Genomic DNA, 20738 nt, shown 5'->3' with positions numbered 1-20738 from the left:
GGTGCCGGCTGCCTATAGCCGCTACCTGGTGACTTGGTGCCGGCTGCCTATAGCCGCTACCTGGTGACTTGGTGCCGGCTGCCTATAGCCGCTACCTGGTGACTTGGTGCCGGCTGCCTATAGCCGCTACCTGGTGACTTGGTGCCGGCTGCCTATAGCCGCTACCTGGTGACTTGGTGCCGGCTGCCTATAGCCGCTACCTGGTGACTTGGTGCCGGCTGCCTATAGCCGCTACCTGGTGACTTGGTGCCGGCTGCCTATAGCCGCTACCTGGTGACTTGGTGCCGGCTGCCTATAGCCGCTACCTGGTGACTTGGTGCCGGCTGCCTATAGCCGCTACCTGGTGACTTGGTGACGGCTGCCTATAGCCGCTACCTGGTGACTTGGTGACGGCTGCCTATAGCCGCTACCTGGTGACTTGGTGACGGCTGCCTATAGCCGCTACCTGGTGACTTGGTGACGGCTGCCTATAGCCGCTACCTGGTGACTTGGTGACGGCTGCCTATAGCCGCTACCTGGTGACTTGGTGACGGCTGCCTATAGCCGCGACCTGGTGACGGCTGCCTATAGCCGAGACCTGGTGACGGCTGCCTATAGCCGAGACCTGGTGACGGCTGCCTATAGCCGAGACCTGGTGACGGCTGCCTATAGCCGAGACCTGGTGACGGCTGCCTATAGCCGAGACCTGGTGACGGCTGCCTATAGCCGAGACCTGGTGACGGCTGCCTATAGCCGAGACCTGGTGACGGCTGCCTATAGCCGAGACCTGGTGACGGCTGCCTATAGCCGAGACCTGGTGACGGCTGCCTATAGCCGAGCACCATCTACAAGCAGGTGTAGTTGCCTTACTCCAGGGCAGGTCCTAGGGGAAATGCCCCCCCCTACTAGTGTAACCTGTATACAGCCAGTGCCATGTTTATATGGAGGGAAACGGGTCCATGTGCTATTCCTGGTGTCAGCTGGTGGTAGACAGGCTGCTGGGCAATCGGCACCTTCTATATATGAGAACTTAAAGGTTCTAGGTCTGGTGTGTGTGGGGGGGGGAAGCATGGTCTTCAATAACCTCGTCCAGCCCCACCAGTAGCACAGCTTCAGGTGTGAGGAAGCTCTGCCATGGCCAGCCCTGCCCCAGCCTTTCCTGCCACCAGGTACAGATCCTGCATTGTTGTTGAATTCTGGTTTGACAAAGAACTGAGTTGGTATTTTATCTGTGTCCCTCGGTGAACTGAAACCATGAGCGGCCCCTCCATTGCCATGAGCCAAAATTTAAAGGGAACATTTAGACCCTTGAAGGAGGTGATGCTGCACAATGCAGGGGGGAGGCTGCTGTACTACGTCAATGGATTGTTTCTGTTACATATTGAGACTCAGCATAGTCAAAGGATTAATCCAGTTTGCTGGTGTATAGGCCCCTCCTCGCTGTTATCAGCCACAGTCATGGAGAGGGCTCGGCCATGTTGTAGGGTCCTGATGCCGGGTGTACTGGACCTATAACCAGCTGAGTCAGGTGCCGGGGTCATGAGGGTGACCTCTGATCCCAGTCTGTATAGTGGTAATGCTGAGTTAACAGGACAGAATGCATCTGTTGTTTCCTGTTATCAGCCGTTTACCCTATGGCAGTGATGGCGAACCTTCTAGAGCCTCAGTGCCCAAACTGCAACCAAAAGCCACTTACTGCAAAGTGCCAGCGCAGCAACTTATTTCTCCTTGTTCTTCGACAACTTTCAGTCCTTCAGCCTCCTAAAGACCCCAACGCAGATGAAAGGAGGGAGAATTCATCCATCATTGTAGGAAGGTTCTTGGGGTTTATTCTGGGGTGGTGGTCTGGGTGCCCACAGAGAGAGGGCTGAGTGCGCCGCCTCAGGCACCCGTGCTCTATACACAGGACACCGAACCTTCACTCCCTCCACATGAAGGTGGAGAATGGAAGCCCCGATCAATGGAAGTCCTAAGGAAACCCAAATGACCAAAAATGTGCGACCCCTCCCCTTCCTCAGACTGTGACCTGTCAGATGTGGACCGAAGGAACTGGAAGAACAAGCCCTCGATATCGGGAGAAGGTAATAGTACAACCTGTCGTCTCCATCTCCTGTGCAGTCCAAGGCTCTGATGTTCCAGAATCTATCGTTAACCAATGACCCCCCCTCTTACCTCTGACCTCACTGAGGACCTCCCCTCTATCTCCTCCGGCCTCACTGAGGACCTCCCCTCTATCTCCTCCGGCCTCACTGATGACCTCCCCTCTATCTCCTCCGGCCTCACTGATGACCCCTCCCCTCTATCTCCTCCGGCCTCACTGACGACCTCTCCTCTATCTCCTCCGGCCTCACTGATGACCCCTCCCCTCTATCTCCTCCGGCCTCACTGACGACCTCTCCTCTATCTCCTCCGGCCTCACTGATGACCTCTCCTCCGGCCTCACTGACGACCTCTCCTCCGGCCTCACTGAGGACTTGCCCTCTATCTCCTCCGGCCTCACTGACGACCTCCCCTCTGTCTCCTCCGGCCTCACTGACGACCTCTCCTCTATCTCCTCCGGCCTCACTGACGACGTCTCCTCTATCTCCTCCGGCCTCACTGACGACCTCCCCTCTATCTCCTCCGGCCTCACTGACGACCTCCCCTCTATCTCCTCCGGCCTCACTGACGACCTCCCCTCTATCTCCTCCGGCCTCACTGACGACCTCTCCTCTATCTCCTCCGGCCTCACTGACGACCTCCCCTCTATCTCCTCCGGCCTCACTGACAACCTCTCCTCTATCTCCTCCGGCCTCACTGAGGACCTCCCCTCTATCTCCTCCGGCCTCACTGAGGACCTCCCCTCTATCTCCTCCGACCTCACTGATGACCCCTCCCCTCTATCTCCTCCGGCCTCACTGATGACCCCTCCCCTCTATCTCCTCCGGCCTCACTGAGGACCTCCCCTCTATCTCCTCCGGCCTCACTGATGACCTCCCCTCTATCTCCTCCGGCCTCACTGAGGACCTCCCCTCTATCTCCTCCGGCCTCACTGACGACCTCCCCTCTGTCTCCTCCGGCCTCACTGACGACCTCTCCTCTGTCTCCTCCGGCCTCACTGACGACCTCTCCTCTATCTCCTCCGGCCTCACTGACGACCTCTCCTCTGTCTCCTCCGGCCTCACTGACGACCTCTCCTCTGTCTCCTCCGGCCTCACTGACGACGTCTCCTCTATCTCCTCCGGCCTCACTGACGACCTCCCCTCTATCTCCTCCGGCCTCACTGACGACCTCCCCTCTATCTCCTCCGGCCTCACTGACGACCTCCCCTCTATCTCCTCCGGCCTCACTGACGACCTCTCCTCTATCTCCTCCGGCCTCACTGACGACCTCCCCTCTATCTCCTCCGGCCTCACTGACGACCTCCCCTCTATCTCCTCCGGCCTCACTGAGGACCTCCCCTCTATCTCCTCCGGCCTCACTGAGGACCTCCCCTCTATCTCCTCCGGCCTCACTGAGGACCTCCCCTCTATCTCCTCCGACCTCACTGATGACCCCTCCCCTCTATCTCCTCCGGCCTCACTGATGACCCCTCCCCTCTATCTCCTCCGGCCTCACTGAGGACCTCCCCTCTATCTCCTCCGGCCTCACTGATGACCTCCCCTCTATCTCCTCCGGCCTCACTGAGGACCTCCCCTCTATCTCCTCCGGCCTCACTGACGACCTCCCCTCTGTCTCCTCCGGCCTCACTGACGACCTCTCCTCTGTCTCCTCCGGCCTCACTGACGACCTCTCCTCTGTCTCCTCCGGCCTCACTGACGACCTCTCCTCTGTCTCCTCCGGCCTCACTGACGACCTCTCCTCTGTCTCCTCCGGCCTCACTGACGACCTCTCCTCTGTCTCCTCCGGCCTCACTGACGACCTCTCCTCTGTCTCCTCCGGCCTCACTGACGACCTCTCCTCTGTCTCCTCCGGCCTCACTGACGACCTCTCCTCTGTCTCCTCCGGCCTCACTGACGACCTCTCCTCTGTCTCCTCCGACCTCACTGACGACCCCTCCCCTCTATCTCCTCCGGCCTCACTGACGACCCCTCCCCTCTATCTCCTCCGGCCTCACTGATGACCTCCCCTCTATCTCCTCCGGCCTCACTGAGGACCTCCCCTCTATCTCCTCCGGCCTCACTGAGGACCTCCCCTCTATCTCCTCCGGCCTCACTGACGACCTCCCCTCTGTCTCCTCCGGCCTCACTGACGACCTCCCCTCTGTCTCCTCCGGCCTCACTGACGACCTCTCCTCTGTCTCCTCCGGCCTCACTGACGACCTCTCCTCTGTCTCCTCCGGCCTCACTGACGACCTCTCCTCTGTCTCCTCCGGCCTCACTGACGACCTCTCCTCTGTCTCCTCCGGCCTCACTGACGACCTCTCCTCTATCTCCTCCGGCCTCACTGACGACCTCTCCTCTGTCTCCTCCGGCCTCACTGACGACCTCTCCTCTGTCTCCTCCGGCCTCACTGACGACCTCTCCTCTGTCTCCTCCGGCCTCACTGACGACCTCTCCTCTGTCTCCTCCGACCTCACTGACGACCCCTCCCCTCTATCTCCTCCGGCCTCACTGACGACCCCTCCCCTCTATCTCCTCCGGCCTCACTGAGGACCTCCCCTCTATCTCCTCCGGCCTCACTGATGACCTCCCCTCTATCTCCTCCGGCCTCACTGACGACCTCCCCTCTATCTCCTCCGGCCTCACTGACGACCTCCCCTCTATCTCCTCCGGCCTCACTGACGACCTCCCCTCTATCTCCTCCGGCCTCACTGAGGACCTCCCCTCTATCTCCTCCGGCCTCACTGACGACCTCCCCTCTATCTCCTCCGGCCTCACTGACGACCTCTCCTCTGTCTCCTCCGGCCTCACTGACGACCTCTCCTCTGTCTCCTCCGGCCTCACTGATGACCTCTCCTCTGTCTCCTCCGGCCTCACTGATGACCTCCCCTCTATCTCCTCCGGCCTCACTGATGACCTCCCCTCTATCTCCTCCGGCCTCACTGATGACCTCTCCTCTGTCTCCTCCGGCCTCACTGATGACCTCTCCTCTGTCTCCTCCGGCCTCACTGATGACCTCCCCTCTATCTCCTCCGGCCTCACTGATGACCTCCCCTCTATCTCCTTCGGCCTCACTGATGACCTCCCCTCTATCTCCTCCGGCCTCACTGATGACCTCCCCTCTATCTCCTCCGGCCTCACTGATGACCTCCCCTCTATCTCCTCCGGCCTCACTGATGACCTCCCCTCTATCTCCTCCGGCCTCACTGATGACCTCCCCTCTATCTCCTCCGGCCTCACTGATGACCTCCCCTCTATCTCCTCCGGCCTCACTGATGACCTTCCCTCTATCTCCTCCGGCCTCACTGATGACCTCCCCTCTATCTCCTCCGGCCTCACTGATGACCTTCCCTCTATCTCCTCCGGCCTCACTGATGACCTCCCCTCTATCTCCTCCGGCCTCACTGATGACCTCCCCTCTATCTCCTCCGGCCTCACTGATGACCTCCCCTCTATCTCCTCCGGCCTCACTGATGACCTCCCCTCTATCTCCTCCGGCCTCACTGATGACCTCCCCTCTATCTCCTCCGGCCTCACTGATGACCTCCCCTCTATCTCCTCCGGCCTCACTGATGACCTTCCCTCTATCTCCTCCGGCCTCACTGATGACCTCCCCTCTATCTCCTCTGGCCTCACTGATGACCTTCCCTCTATCTCCTCCGGCCTCACTGATGACCTCCCCTCTATCTCCTCCGGCCTCACTGATGACCTCCCCTCTATCTCCTCTGGCCTCACTGATGACCTCCCCTCTATCTCCTCCGGCCTCACTGATGACCTCCCTTCTATCTCCTCCGGCCTCACTGATGACCTCCCCTCTATCTCCTCCGGCCTCACTGATGACCTTCCCTCTATCTCCTCTGGCCTCACTGATGACCTTCCCTCTATCTCCTCTGGCCTCACTGATGACCTTCCCTCTATCTCCTCTGGCCTCACTGATGACCTTCCCTCTATCTCCTCTGGCCTCACTGATGACCTTCCCTCTATCTCCTCTGGCCTCACTGATGACCTCCCCTCTATCTCCTCTGGCCTCACTGATGACCTCCCCTCTATCTCCTCTGGCCTCACTGATGACCTTCCCTCTATCTCCTCCGGCCTCACTGATGACCTCCCCTCTATCTCCTCCGGCCTCACTGATGACCTTCCCTCTATCTCCTCCGGCCTCACTGATGACTTCCCCTCTATCTCCTCCGGCCTCACTGATGACTTCCCCTCTATCTCCTCCGGCCTCACTGATGACCTCTCCTCTATCTCCTCCGGCCTCACTGATGACCTCCTCTATCTCCTCCGGCCTCACTGATGACCTCCCCTCTATCTCCTCCGGCCTCACTGATGACCTCCCTTCTATCTCCTCCGGCCTCGCTGCTTCATACCGTGACTGCTCTTACCTTATGTCTGAGACCTGAGGATATTGCGGCGTTGTGATGTCATCCGTGTCACATGACTGTTATCTGTTGGAGTTGTGATCTCATGCTGGAAACCTCTCATGAAGGTAAGTACACCCCAGACAGGACACGTCGGGATTCCAATGTACAGTCACCTCAGTGTCCTGAGTGTCCTCCCTGGGCGGCTCCGGCTCCACTCATTATAATTAACCCAGAAAGGGAATTAGAGGGTTAGCCGCCTGTAATGTGTCAGGTGGGCGGGGTTTATCAGAGGCTGAGGTGGGCGCATCTCTGCTACGTGACATCAGCAGCTTCTTCATGAGGTCATCTCTGTCCTAGTGAGGCTGAAAAGACCTCGGTGTGACCCCCCCGTCCCCACCCCCGTAAATAGGGAGCGCCACCCGGAGGCTGCTAGAAGCACCTACACACAGGGAGGAGAGACCTCACACTATGGAGGACGGGACGTGTAGAGGCCAGGAACCTTCGAAGGACATGCAACCCTCAACCAACAACACAGGTGACACCTTCTAGCTGTGGACCAGAACCCAATGCACATCAATAGAGGATCCGGAGATGGACCAAAATCCTAAGGAAATCTCATGTACAACATGTAATATCCAACACTAATAGCAGCACTGACCCACCAGGACCACCAATACTACCAGACATGATACATCATATAGTCACATGTATACCTGCACTGTGCCCCGTATTAATACTACCCCCTTACACCACAACTGACCACATGGGGGAACATCTACTAAGAACAGAGCAGTGTGTACTATGTGCAGGGGGTGTGTACTATGTGTAGGGGTGTGTACTATGTGCAGTGTGTACTATGTGCAGGGGGTGTGTACTATGTGTAGGGGTGTGTACTATGTGCAGTGTCCTGTGTACTATGTGCAGGGGTGTGTACTATGTGCAGTGTCCTGTGTACTATGTGCAGGGGGTGTGTACTATGTGCAGGGTCCTGTGTACTATGTGCAGTGTCCTGTGTACTATGTGCAGGGTCCTGTGTACTATGTGCAGGGTCCTGTGTACTATGTGCAGTGTCCTGTGTACTATGTGCAGGGGTCCTGTGTACTATGTGCAGTGTCCTGTGTACTATGTGCAGGGTCCTGTGTACTATGTGCAGGGTCCTGTGTACTATGTGCAGTGGTGTGTGTACTATGTGCAGGGTCCTGTGCACTATGTGCAGTGTGTACTATGTGCAGTGTCCTGTGTACTATGTGCAGGGGTGTGTACTATGTGCAGGGGTGTGTGTACTATGTGCAGGGGGTGTGTACTATGTGCAGGGGTGTGTGTACTATGTGCAGTGTGTACTATGTGCAGTGTCCTGTGTACTATGTGCAGGGGTGTGTACTATGTGCAGTGTCCTGTGTACTATGTGCAGGGTCCTGTGTACTATGTGCAGGGTCCTGTGTACTATGTGCAGGGGTGTGTGTACTATGTGCAGTGTCCTGTGTACTATGTGCAGGGGTGTGTGTACTATGTGCAGTGTGTACTATGTGCAGTGTCCTGTGTACTATGTGCAGGGGTGTGTACTATGTGCAGTGTGTACTATGTGCAGTGTGTACTATGTGCAGGGGTGTGTGTACTATGTGCAGGGGGTGTGTACTATGTGCAGGGGGTGTGTACTATGTGCAGTGTGTACTATGTGCAGTGTGTACTATGTGCAGTGTCCTGTGTTCTATGTGAAGGGGTGTGTGTACTATGTGCAGGGGGTGTGTACTATGTGCAGGGGGTGTGTACTATGTGCAGGGGGTGTGTACTATGTGCAGGGGGTGTGTACTATGTGCAGGGGGTGTGTACTATGTGCAGGGGGTGTACTATGTGCAGGGGAGTGTACTATGTGCAGGGGGTTTGTACTATGTGCAGGGGGTGTGTACTATGTGCAGGATGTGTACTATGTGCAGGATGTGTACTATGTGCAGGGGGTGTGTACTATGTGCAGGGAGTGTACTATGTGCAGGGGAGTGTACTATGTGCAGGGGAGTGTACTATGTGCAGGGGAGTGTACTATGTGCAGGGGGTTTGTACTATGTGCAGGATGTGTACTATGTGCAGGGGGTGTGTACTATGTGCAGGGGGTGTACTATGTGCAGGGGTGTGTACTATGTGCAGGGGGGATGTATCATGTGCAGGGGGTGGTACTAGGTTCGGGGGGTGTGTACTATGTGCAGGGGTGTACTATGTGCAGGGGGAGTGTACTATGTGCAGGGGGAGTATACTAAGTGCAGGGGGGGTGTACTATGTGCAGGGGGAGTATACTAAGTGCAGGGGGGGTGTACTATGTGCAGGGGGGGTATGTACTATGTGCAGGGGGTGTACTATGTGCAAGGGGTGTACTATGTGCAGGGGGTGTGTACTATGTGCAGGGGGAGTGTACTATGTGCATGAGGTGTACCATGTGCAAGGGGTGTACTATGTGCAGGGTAGGGTGTACTATGTGCAGGGTAGGGTGTACTATGTGCAGGGTAGGGTGTACTATGTGCAGGGTAGGGTGTACTATGTTCAGGGGGGAGTGTACTATGTTCAGGGGGGAGTGCACTATGTGCAGGGGGTGTGTACTATGTGCAGGGGGTGTGTACTATGTGCAGGGGGGTGTACTATGTGCAGGGGGGTGTACTATGTGCAGGGGGGTGTACTATGTGCAGTCTCCTGTGTATAGTGCAGGGGGTGTGTACTATGTGCAGGGGGTGTGTACTTTGTGCTGGGGGGAGTGTACTGGTACTCCATGCCACTTCTTCTAGCAGTAGTAAAGACTGCACAGGAGGGAGGACACTGCACATAGTACAGACTGCACAGGAGGAAGGGCACTGCACATAGTACAGACTGCACAGGAGTACAGACTGCACAGGAGGGAGGACACTGCACATAGTACAGACTGCACAGGAGGGAGGACACTGCACAGAGTACAGACTGCACAGGAGGGAGGACACTGCACAGAGTACAGACTGCACAGGAGGGAGGACACTGCACATAGTACAGACTGCACAGGAGGGAGGACACTGCACATAGTACAGACTGCACAGGAGGGAGAACACTGCACATAGTACAGACTGCACAGGAGGGAGAACACTGCACATAGTACAGACTGCACAGGAGGGAGGACACTGCACATAGTACAGACTGCACAGGAGGAGGGAGGACGCTGCACATAGTACAGACTGCACAGGAGGGGAGGACACTGCACATAGTACAGACTACACAGGAGGAGGACACTGCACATAGTACAGACTACACAGGAGGAGGACACTGCACATAGTACAGACTACACAGGAGGGGGGCTACTGCACATAGTACAGACTGCACAGGAGGGAGGGCACTGCACATAGTACAGACTGCACAGGAGGGAGGACACTGCACATAGTACAGACTGCACAGGAGGGAGAACACTGCACAGGAGGAGGGAGGACGCTGCACATAGTACAGACTGCACAGGAGGGAGGACACTGCACATAGTACAGACTGCACAGGAAGGAGGAGACTGCACATAGTACAGACTGCACAGGAGGGAGGACACTGCACATAGTACAGACTGCACAGGAGGAGGGAGGACGCTGCACATAGTACAGACTGTACAGGAGGGAGGACATTGCACATAGTACAGACTGCACAGGAGGAGGGAGGACACTGCACATAGTACAGACTGCACAGGAGGGAGGACACTGCACATAGTACAGACTGCACAGGAGGGAGGAGAATGCACATAATACAGACTGCACAGGAGGGAGGAGAATGCACATAATACAGACTGCACAGGAGGGAGGAGAATGCACATAATACAGACTGCAGAGGAGGGAGGAGAATGCACATAACACAGACTGCACAGGAGGAGGGAGGACACTGCACATAGTACAGACTGCACAGGAGGGAGGACACTGCACATAGTACAGACTGCACAGGAGGGAGGACACTGCACATAGTACAGACTGCACAGGAGGGAGGACACTGCACATAGTACAGACTGCACAGGAGGAAGTATACTGCACATAGTACAGACTGCACAGGAGGGATGATGGTGCACATAGTACAGACTGCACAGGAGAGGACACTGCACATAGTACAGACTGCACAGGAGGGAGGACACTGCAGATAGTACAGACTGCACAGGAGAGGACACTGCACATAGTACAGACTGCACAGGAGGGAGGACACTGCAGATAGTACAGACTGCACAGGAGAGGACACTGCACATAGTACATACTGTACAGGAGGGAGGACACTGCACATAGTACAGACTGCACAGGATGAAAGACACTGCACATTGTACAGACTGCACAGGAGGAAAGACACTGCACATTGTACAGACTGCACAAGAGGGAGGACACTGCACATAGTACAGACTGCACAGGAGGAAGGACACTGCAGATAGTACAGACTGCACCGGAGGGAGGAGACTGCACATAATACAGACTGCACAGGAGGGAGGACACTGCACATAGTACAGAATGCACAGGAGGGAGGACATTGCACATAGTACAGACTGCACAGGAGGAGGGAGGACACTGCACATAGTACAGACTGCACAGGAGGGAGGAGAATGCACATAATACAGACTGCACAGGAGGGAGGAGAATGCACATAATGCAGACTGCAGAGGAGGGAGGAGAATGCACATAACACAGACTGCACAGGAGGAGGGAGGACACTGCACATAGTACAGACTGCACAGGAGGGAGGACACTGCACATAGTACAGACTGCACAGGAGGGAGGACACTGCACATAGTACAGACTGCACAGGAGGAGGGAGGACACTGCACATAGTACAGACTGCACAGGAGGGAGGACACTGCACATAGTACAGACTGCACAGGAGGGAGGACACTGCACATAGTACAGACTGCACAGGAGGGAGGACACTGCACATAGTACAGACTGCACAGGAGGGAGGACACTGCACATAGTACAGACTGCACAGGAGGGAGGACACTGCACATAGTACAGACTGCACAGGAGGGAGGAGAATGCACATAATACAGACTGCACAGGAGGGAGGAGAATGCACATAACACAGACTGCACAGGAGGGAGGACACTGCACAGAGTACAGACTGCACAGGAGGAGGGAGGACACTGCACATAGTACAGACTGCACAGGAGGGAGGACACTGCACATAGTACAGACTGCACAGGAGGAGGACACTGCACATAGTACAGACTGCACAGGAGGGAGGACACTGCACAGGAGGGAGGACACTGCACATAGTACAGACTGCACAGGAAGGAGGAGAGCTCTGGTTTATATATATCTGGGCAGGGGGTGTCTTAAATGATGTATCCGGGGTAGTTCAGGTTATTTTCAGGAGAGAGTATTATCACACTGTGGGGCAGATTTACTTACCCGGTCCATTCGCGAACCAGCGGCGCGTTCTCTGTGGTGGATTCGGGCCGGCATTCACTAAGGTAGTTCCTCCGACGTCCACCAGGCGGCGCTGCTGCGTTGAAGTTCCCCGGAATGCACTGATCTTCACCAAGCCGGACCAAGTGAAGGTATGCGACACTTTTTTAAAAAAAAAAATGCGGCGGTTTTTAAGAATCCGTCGGGTTTTCGTTCGGCCACGCCCCCCAATTTCCGTCGTGTGCATGCCAGCACCGATGCGCCACAATTCGATCGCGTGCACCAAAATCCCGGGGCAATTCAGGGAAAATCGGCACAAATCGGAAATATTTGGGTAACACGTAGGGAAAACGCGAATCGGGCCCTTAGTAAATGACCCCCTGTATCTTTTGTCCCAGGTACACACTGACCACCTATTAGATGACGTTACTCATCTCTCTGTAGTCATTAAACAATTACAGCTGCAGTTTTCAAACTGTGCACAAGGTGGAGCTGGCACCAAGTATAACAGCACTGCATAATGTGAGGTGACAACAGAGACAACAGCTCACGACAGAGAATGTTATGTAACAGGATGAGGTTGCGTATTGAGTACCAGATCCCCCAAACCAAGGACTGGTAGAATAGAGGGGGGACGGAGGAGGGACTGTCAGAGAAGAGACTGTCAGAGAAGAGACTGGCGGAGAAGAGACTGGCGGAGAAGGGACGGGCGGAGAAGGGACGGGCGGAGAAGAGACGGGCGGAGAAGAGACTGTCAGAGAAGAGACTGGCGGAGAAGAGACTGGCGGAGAAGAGACTGGCGGAGAAGAGACTGGCGGAGAAGGGACGGGCGGAGAAGGGACGGGCGGAGAAGAGACGGGCGGAGAAGGGACGGGCGGAGAAGGGACGGGCAGAGAAGGGACGGGCGGAGAAGAGACGGGCGGAGAAGAGACGGGCGGAGAAGGGACGGGCAGTGAAGGGACGGGCGGAGAAGAGACGGGCAGAGAAGGGACGGGCAGAGAAGGGACGGGCGGAGAAGGGACGGGCGGAGAAGAGACGTACGGAGAAGGGACGGGCAGAGAAGGGACGAGCGGAGAAGAGACTGGTGGAGGAGGGACTGGCGGAGATGGGACGGGCGGAGAAGAGACGTACGGAGAAGGGACGGGCAGAGAAGGGACGAGCGGAGAAGAGACTGGTGGAGGAGGGACTGGCGGAGATGGGACGGGCGGAGAAGAGACGTACGGAGAAGGGACGGGCGGAGATGGGACGAGCGGAGAAGGGACGGGCGGAGGAGGGACGGGCAGAGAAGGGACGGGCAGAGAAGGGACAGGCGGAGAAGAGACATACGGAGAAGAGACTGGTGGAGGAGGGACTGGCGGAGATGGGACGAGCGGAGGAGGGACGGGCGGAGGAGGGACGGGCAGAGAAGGGACAGGCGGAGAAGAGACATACGGAGAAGGGACGGGCGGAGGAGGGACGGGCAGAGAAGGGACGGGCAGAGAAGGGACAGGCGGAGAAGAGACATACGGAGAAGGGACGGGCGGAGAAGAGACGGGCGGAGAAGGGACGGGCAGAGAAGGGACGGGCGGAGAAGAGACGTACGGAGAAGGAACGGGCAGAGAAGGGACGAGCGGAGAAGAGACTGGTGGAGGAGGGACTGGCGGAGATGGGACGAGCGGAGAAGAGACGGGCGGAGGAGGGACTGGCGGAGATGGGACGAGCGGAGGAGGGACGGGCAGAGAAGGGACGGGCAGAGAAGGGACGGGCAGAGAAGGGACAGGCGGAGAAGAGACATACAGAGAAGGGACTGGTGGAGAAGGGACGGACGGAGAAGGGACGGGTGGAGAAGAGACTGGCGGAGATGGGACCGGCGGAGAAGGGACGGGTGGAGAAGAGACCGGCGGAGGAGGGACCGGCGGAGAAGGGACGGGTGGAGAAGAGACCGGCGGAGGAGGGACCGGCGGAGAATGGACGGGCGGAGGAGAGACTGGCGGAGATGGGACTGGCGGAGAAGGGACGGGCGGAGAAGTCCCTGGTATGGGGCACTGTGGGTATCAGTGATGTAATACTGCTGGTTGTCACAATGGGGTGGGGCAGTGTAGAGCCAGTCCTGGTAGGTCTCATCTCATCAATCACAGTCTCTTCCTCCTCTCACTTCCTTTTACTGACAATGAAAAAGGGAACTGAATGTTGTATGTAAAAAGATAAAGCACTTGTGGAGCGAGAGATCACAAGTCACAGGAGCAGAGAAGGGACTGCCAGCAGCGAGACCCCGGGACACTAAGACTGCACAAATGGGAGACCCCCGCAAAGTCATCATCCTCTGCCTCTACCTACAAGGTATAATGACCCCGAAGCGGCGCTATACATAGGGCAGAACAATACAGGGGGCAGCACTATATAGGGTACAGGGTATACGGGCAGCACTATACAGGGTACAGGATATAGGGGCAGCACTATACGGGGTACAGGATATAGGGGCAGCACTATACGGTGTACAGGGAGCAGCACTATACAGGGTACAGGGGGCGGCACTACACAGGGTACAGGGTATAGGGGCAGCACTATACGGGGTACAGGATATAGGGGCAGCACTATACGGTGTACAGGGAGCAGCACTATACAGGGTACAGGGTATAGGGGCAGTACTATATGGGGTACAGGGGTAGCACTATACAGGGTACAGGATATAGGGGCAGCACTATACGGGGTACAGGATATAGGGGCAGCACTATACGGGGTACAGGATATAGGGGCAGCACTATACGGTGTACAGGGAGCAGCACTATACAGGGTACAGGGGGCGGCACTACACAGGGTACAGGGTATAGGGGCAGCACTATACGGGGTACAGGATATAGGGGCAGCACTATACGGTGTACAGGGAGCAGCACTATACAGGGTACAGGGTATAGGGGCAGTACTATATGGGGTACAGGGGTAGCACTATACAGGGTACAGGATATAGGGGCAGCACTATACGGGGTACAGGATATAGGGGCAGCACTATACGGGGTACAGGATATAGGGGCAGCACTATACGGTGTACAGGGAGCAGCACTATACAGGGTACAGGGGGCGGCACTACACAGGGTACAGGATATAGGGGCAGCACTAGACGGGGTACAGGATATAGGGGCAGCACTATACGGTGTACAGGGAGCAGCACTATACAGGGTACAAGGTATAGGGGCAGTACTATATTGGGTACAGGGGTAGCACTATACAGGGTACAGGATATAGGGGCAGCACTATACGGGTACAGGATATAGGGGCAGCACTATACAGGGTACAGGATATAGGGGCAGCACTATACAGTGTACAGGGAGCAGCACTATACAGGGTACAGGGGGCGGCACTACACAGGGTACAGGGTATAGGGGCAGCACTATACAGGGTACAGGGTATAGGGGCAGTACTATATGGGGTACAGGGGTAGCACTATACAGGGTACAGGATATAGGGGCAGCACTATACGGGGTACAGGATATAGGGGCAGCACTATACGGGGTACAGGATATAGGGGCAGCACTATACGGTGTACAGGGAGCAGCACTATACATGGTACAGGGTATAGGGGCAGTACTATATGGGGTACAGGGGTAGCACTATACAGGGTACAGGATATAGGGGCAGCACTATACAGGGTACAGGATATAGGGGCAGCAATATACAGGGTACAGGGTATATGGGCAGCACTATACAGGGTACAGGGGCAGCACATACAGCGCACTATACAGGGTCCATAGGCTAATAATGTCCCTTGGGGCACCTTCTATTACCCCGGGTGCTGTGGTGCCTCCGCGATGTGTAGAGGATATTCTCCAGCATATGGTCCGGACCCTTGTATGGGACGGAGGAGTCTTTATTGTATCCTCCTGGACTGACTACTTACCTGGTATACTGTAAGTTACTCATCAGATTTGGGTGGGATGATGTCGGGTCTGTCACTCATCCCCCTCTTCTTACATGATATATTATTATATCTGAAGTGATAATTACAACTATAAAGGACCTAAGGATCCATCTGATTGTAGCCATGACGGTCACTTATGGGGTGGTCCGGGACCCTCTGCCGGCTCTGCCTCTAATCATTGCTCAATAGAGAAAGGAAGGATCTTTCTTGGAGAAGGAGCCTTACGCTTTGACTGCTCCATGACAGCGTTGTAAAGCCCGGATGGGAGCGTTGTAGAGCCCGGATGGGAGCGTTGTAGAGCCCGGATGGGAGAGCTGTAGAGCCCGGATGGGAGAGCTGTAGAGCCCGGATGGGAGAGCTGTAGAGCCCGGATGGGAGAGCTGTAGAGCCCGGATGGGAGAGCTGTAGAGCCCGGATGGGAGCGCTGTAAAGCCCGGATGGGAGCGTTGTAGAGCCCGGATGGGAGCGCTGTAAAGCCCGGATGGGAGCGCTGTAAAGCCCGGATGGGAGCGTTGTAGAGCCCGGATGGGAGCGCTGTAAAGCCCGGATGGGAGCGCTGTAAAGCCCGGATGGGAGAGCTGTAGAGCCCGGATGGGAGAGCTGTAAAGCCCGGATGGGAGAGCTGTAGAGCCCGGATGGGAGCGCTGTAAAGCCCGGATGGGAGCGTTGTAAAGCCCGGATGGGAGCGCTGTAAAGCCCGGATGGGAGCGTTGTAGAGCCCGGATGGGAGCGTTGTAGAGCCCGGATGGGAGCGCTGTAAAGCCCGGATGGGAGCGCTGTAAAGCCCGGATGGGAGCGTTGTAGAGCCCGGATGGGAGCGTTGTAGAGCCCGGATGGGAGAGCTGTAGAGCCCGGATGGGAGAGCTGTAGAGCCCGGATGGGAGAGCTGTAGAGCCCGGATGGGAGAGCTGTAGAGCCCGGATGGGAGAGCTGTAGAGCCCGGATGGGAGCGTTGTAGAGCCCGGATGGGAGCGTTGTAAAGCCCGGATGGGAGCGCTGTAAAGCCCGGATGGGAGCGTTGTAGAGCCCGGATGGGAGCGTTGTAGAGCCCGGATGGGAGCGCTGTAGAGCCCGGATGGGAGCGCTGTAAAGCCCGGATGGGAGCGTTGTAGAGCCCGGATGGGAGCGCTGTAGAGCCCGGATGGGAGCGTTGTAGAGCCCGGATGGGAGCGCTGTAGAGCCCAGATGGGAGAGCTGTAGAGCCCGGATGGGAGCGCTGTAGAGCCCGGATGGGAGCGCTGTAGAGCCCGGATGGGAGCGTTGTAAAGCCCGGATTGAAGCGTTGTAGAGCCCGGATGGGAGCGCTGTAGAGCCCCTATGGGAGCGTTGTAAAGCCCGGATTGAAGCGTTGTAGAGCCCGGATGGGAGCGCTGTAGAGCCCCTATGGGAGCGTTGTAAAGCCCGGATTGAAGCGTTGTAGAGCCCGGATGGGAGCGCTGTAGAGCCCCTATGGGAGCGTTGTAAAGCCCGGATTGAAGCGTTGTAGAGCCCGGATGGGAGCGCTGTAGATCCCCTATGGGAGCATTGTAGAGCCCGGATGGGAGCGCTGTAGATCCCCTATGGGAGCGTTGTAGAGCCCGGATGGGAGCGTTGTAGAGCCCGGATGGGAGCGTTGTAGAGCCCGGATGGGAGCACTGTAAAGCCCGGATGGGAGCACTGTAAAGCCCGGATGGGAGCACTGTAAAGCCCGGATGGGAGCGCTGTAGAGCCCGGATGGGAGCGCTGTAGAGCCCGGATGGGAGCGTTGTAGAGCCCGGATGGGAGCACTGTAAAGCCCGGATGGGAGCGCTGTAGAGCCCGGATGGGAGCGCTGTAGAGCCCCTATGGGAGTGTAGCGGGTGATAATGTTGTTGTGCCTTCAGGACAGAAGCACTAACCATGACTCCTGTGCTTGTATTACAGCCTGCCACACTGACTGGGCACCTGCACCCACCCAAAGGAACACAACCCCACCATGTGTCTGGTGCAAAACAACTACACACCACACACTACACACAGCAACACCACGTCCCACTACTCATACTAATTACATATCTACTCCTCACACCACTACACCAACCAACAACATAACAACACCTCACCAAACTACTCACACCAAACACACAACTACTCACACCAACCACACAACACCTCACCCAACTACTCACACCAACCACACAACACCTCACCCGACTACTCACACCAACCACACAACACCTCACCCAACTACTCACACCAACCACACAACACCTCACCCGACTACTCACACCAACCACACAACACCTCACCCAACTACTCACACCAACCACACAACACCTCACCCAACTACTCACACCAACCACACAACACCTCACACCAACCACACAACACCTCACCCAACTACTCACACCAACCACACAACACCTCACCCAACTACTCACACCAACCACACAACATCACATCTTACCACAACGTACACCCCAACCACAGCGCCTCCTACAGAGTACGTCGTCAATGGCACAGGAGGAATCTGCTTGAGAATAATGGCATCATTCAATATATCACTCATTTCTAAAACGAAGCAAGAGGTAGGTGACCCTGCACCAACAAACTTATTGGTGATAGTTTTAAGGTTGCCAAATATCTTGGATTCCTAGTACCCCTTATTCAGTACATGCATGCTCAGCTGAACTAAGCTTCTCTACTTATACTATACTTCATGTTTCCAGATTGTGATCCCATCTGAACCCCGCACTCGAGCATCTGGAAACTGCTCTGCACAGGAGGCCTGGCTGAACCTCGCCTTTCCACTAGGACAGCTTCACATAACTTTCAGACAGGTATGGAGGGGACCAGTCATGGTGTGGTAGATGGGCCATCAACTGGGTACAAGAGAGGAGTAATGCAAAGAGAAGAGGATGAATAAGTCACTACCATAAGTCACCACAAAGACCAAAGCCGGGGAACTGTGGACAATGGATGGATATGCTGCAGACAAAACTGTTTTTAACCTTTACAGGACACGAAAGACAAGACCTTCTTCCTACGAGAGGTTAATATCACTCTGAATCTCAAAGGTAACATCTGCTGATCCTAATAATACACCCTCTTAATAACTGTGCCCATGGTCAGGGGTATCTCCTGGGATGCATTGTCTATTTTCTGGGATCTTCTTACATTTCCACAGATTATTGGATGTTTGCTGGTGCAGTTGTCAAAGGCATGGTCACTCCACTAGGACGAGCCTTTACTTGTGAAAAAGTAGATATTGAAGTGACCCCAAACGTGAGCTTCTCAATGATGAACGTCAAGGCTCAGGCCTTCAAACTAGAAGGAGGAAACTACGGAAAAGGTAAGCTATTAGGTATACGGGCCCTATAGATATGTGGTCTCCCTAACCACTTGAGGGGACTTCAATCCATACAAAAACCAGTGCTGTGGAGAAGTTATGCCAAATTTCCAGCTCCGGCTCTTCAATTTCACAAATTCCGACTACACAGCCCTGATAAAATCGGACCCTTATTTATATTTGCGTTACAGCCTACAGTATAAACACGTCTACACTATAAACCCTCTTTGTATCTCCCCAGAGATGAAGTGCTCCAGTGGATCGCCCAATATGACCGTCCCCATTGTGGTTGGGGTCATCCTCGTGGTGTTGATATTAATCGTTGTCATTGCGTACCTTGTTGCCCGTCGAAGGAATCAGAGAGGCTACCAACCCTTGTGAGGTCCCTGGCGATGAATAAATCTTCGGTTCTGTGACTAGTCTTCAGTGTGGTATATAATAATGTAGAACAAATCACTCTTGGGTTGGGCAGATCATAAAACAAGCAAGAATCGAGGAAGTTCGACCAGATCGCTGATCCTGGTCTTGATATTGCTCAATTGTGGGGGGCGCACAATGTGACACGGCTTCCTGTAAACACGGTTCACAATATCACAAGGCTCCTATGCCGGAGAGCCTGGAAATGCCCGCTCAGCAGATAGGTGCTGATCCAGACCTTGCACTTCCTCAGATGAGTCACATGAGGCCTATTTCACAATGACACAGCTCGGACACGAGGAAACGTCTCACCAAACACATGAAATTTACACCATGGCTTTCTTATTCACTCACAGCTCACATGTAGGAGGTCGAGGGGAACAAAGAAGCATAACGACAATGAGCCAAGGTGCTTGTCCGGCGGTCAGGACATAGACACATCGAAGCAGGAGTGTGGGGGTAATCTCATAGGAATCGGATCCCACCACAGACCTCACTACATAGTCATATTAACAGTAATATGCAGTGGAGGCTTCCTACACACATTGGAGAATATATGGGGGCCCAGAAGGTGCAGTATGGGCCCGCACGGTGTATAAGAACTTATGTCCTGCCCTACTCACACACCTACAGGGTCATCACTTTGGGGCACATTTACTTACCCGGTGCGTTCTCCGACGAGGATTCGGGCTTTGCCTGGATTCACTAAGGTCCGTGCACCCGATGTCCACTAGGTGTCGCTGCTGCGCTGAGGTCCGCCGGAGTTCACCTTCTTCTCTTCGGTGCATGTAAGTGCATGTCAAGCGACACAAATTCTTTTTTAAATTCCGCGCTTTTTCCGAATCCGTCGGGTTTTCCGACGGCCCGTGGTTTGTGACACAATCCGATCGCGTGCGCCAAAAACCCGGGGCAATTCAGGAAAAAACGGCGCAAATCGGTAATTTCCGGGAAACCCGCCGTTTCGGCCCCTTAGTAAATGAGCCCCAATGTGTCAGAGCAGTATCAACAATACTCAAATATCTCAGGAAGGGTAGCCCTGGAAACTCCCTTTAAGATAAAACAGGAAGAATGGTGGAGGCATCTCTCCAATGCAGGGGGGCTAAGGCCTCATTCACACAATCCTTCATTCCATCTTGTCATTTACACAGTAAGTATAGCGTCATCTGCTTTGCTTTTCACTCCAGTAGTGAAGAAACAAAGGACCTCTTACGGGTCAGTGAGCGGCGACTGCATTACATAGGATCCGGCCAGCAGATCACAAAGGATCCTGGTCAAAGCACAATCCAGTGTAAACAGAGACGTACACAAAGGCCTGCAGTGTAATTCCTCCCA

The 20738-nt window shown here is 55.3% G+C and overlaps 1 protein-coding gene across 2 annotated transcripts; it reads left to right on the top strand.

Annotated features, from left to right (window-relative positions):
* The first annotated feature begins 13955 nt into the window (after window positions 1-13955).
* Window positions 13956-19405, top strand: LOC140128392 (lysosome-associated membrane glycoprotein 1-like). Of its 2 annotated transcripts, XM_072150074.1 has the most exons (7): window positions 13956-14106; window positions 17585-18010; window positions 18065-18228; window positions 18370-18480; window positions 18660-18717; window positions 18828-18992; window positions 19231-19405. In XM_072150074.1, the coding sequence occupies exons 1-7, from the start codon at window positions 14061-14063 to the stop codon at window positions 19368-19370; spliced, it is 1110 nt and encodes a 369-aa protein (XP_072006175.1). In that variant the 5' UTR covers window positions 13956-14060; the 3' UTR covers window positions 19371-19405. The 2 variants fall into 2 exon arrangements, with proteins under 2 accessions (XP_072006175.1, XP_072006174.1); XM_072150073.1 differs by having other exon boundaries at window positions 17585-18228.
* Window positions 19406-20738: the final 1333 nt, after the last annotated feature.

This window comes from Engystomops pustulosus, chromosome 4 (genome assembly GCF_040894005.1).
Source record: "Engystomops pustulosus chromosome 4, aEngPut4.maternal, whole genome shotgun sequence".
NCBI lineage: Eukaryota > Metazoa > Chordata > Amphibia > Anura > Leptodactylidae > Engystomops > Engystomops pustulosus.
The sequence above is the reverse complement of the archived record's forward strand: the minus strand, read 5'-3'. Positions and strand labels throughout refer to the sequence as shown.

Excerpts from the sequence above, each read along its gene's own strand:
- LOC140128392 (XM_072150073.1), top strand. The coding sequence starts at position 14,061 with ATGGGAGACCCCCGCAAAGTCATCATCCTCTGCCTCTACCTACAAG. Across the intron at positions 14,107-17,584 it reads CCTCTGCCTCTACCTACAAG|CCTGCCACACTGACTGGGCA; the intron begins GTATAATGACCC and ends CTTGTATTACAG. Across the intron at positions 18,481-18,659 it reads TTCACATAACTTTCAGACAG|GACACGAAAGACAAGACCTT; the intron begins GTATGGAGGGGA and ends TAACCTTTACAG.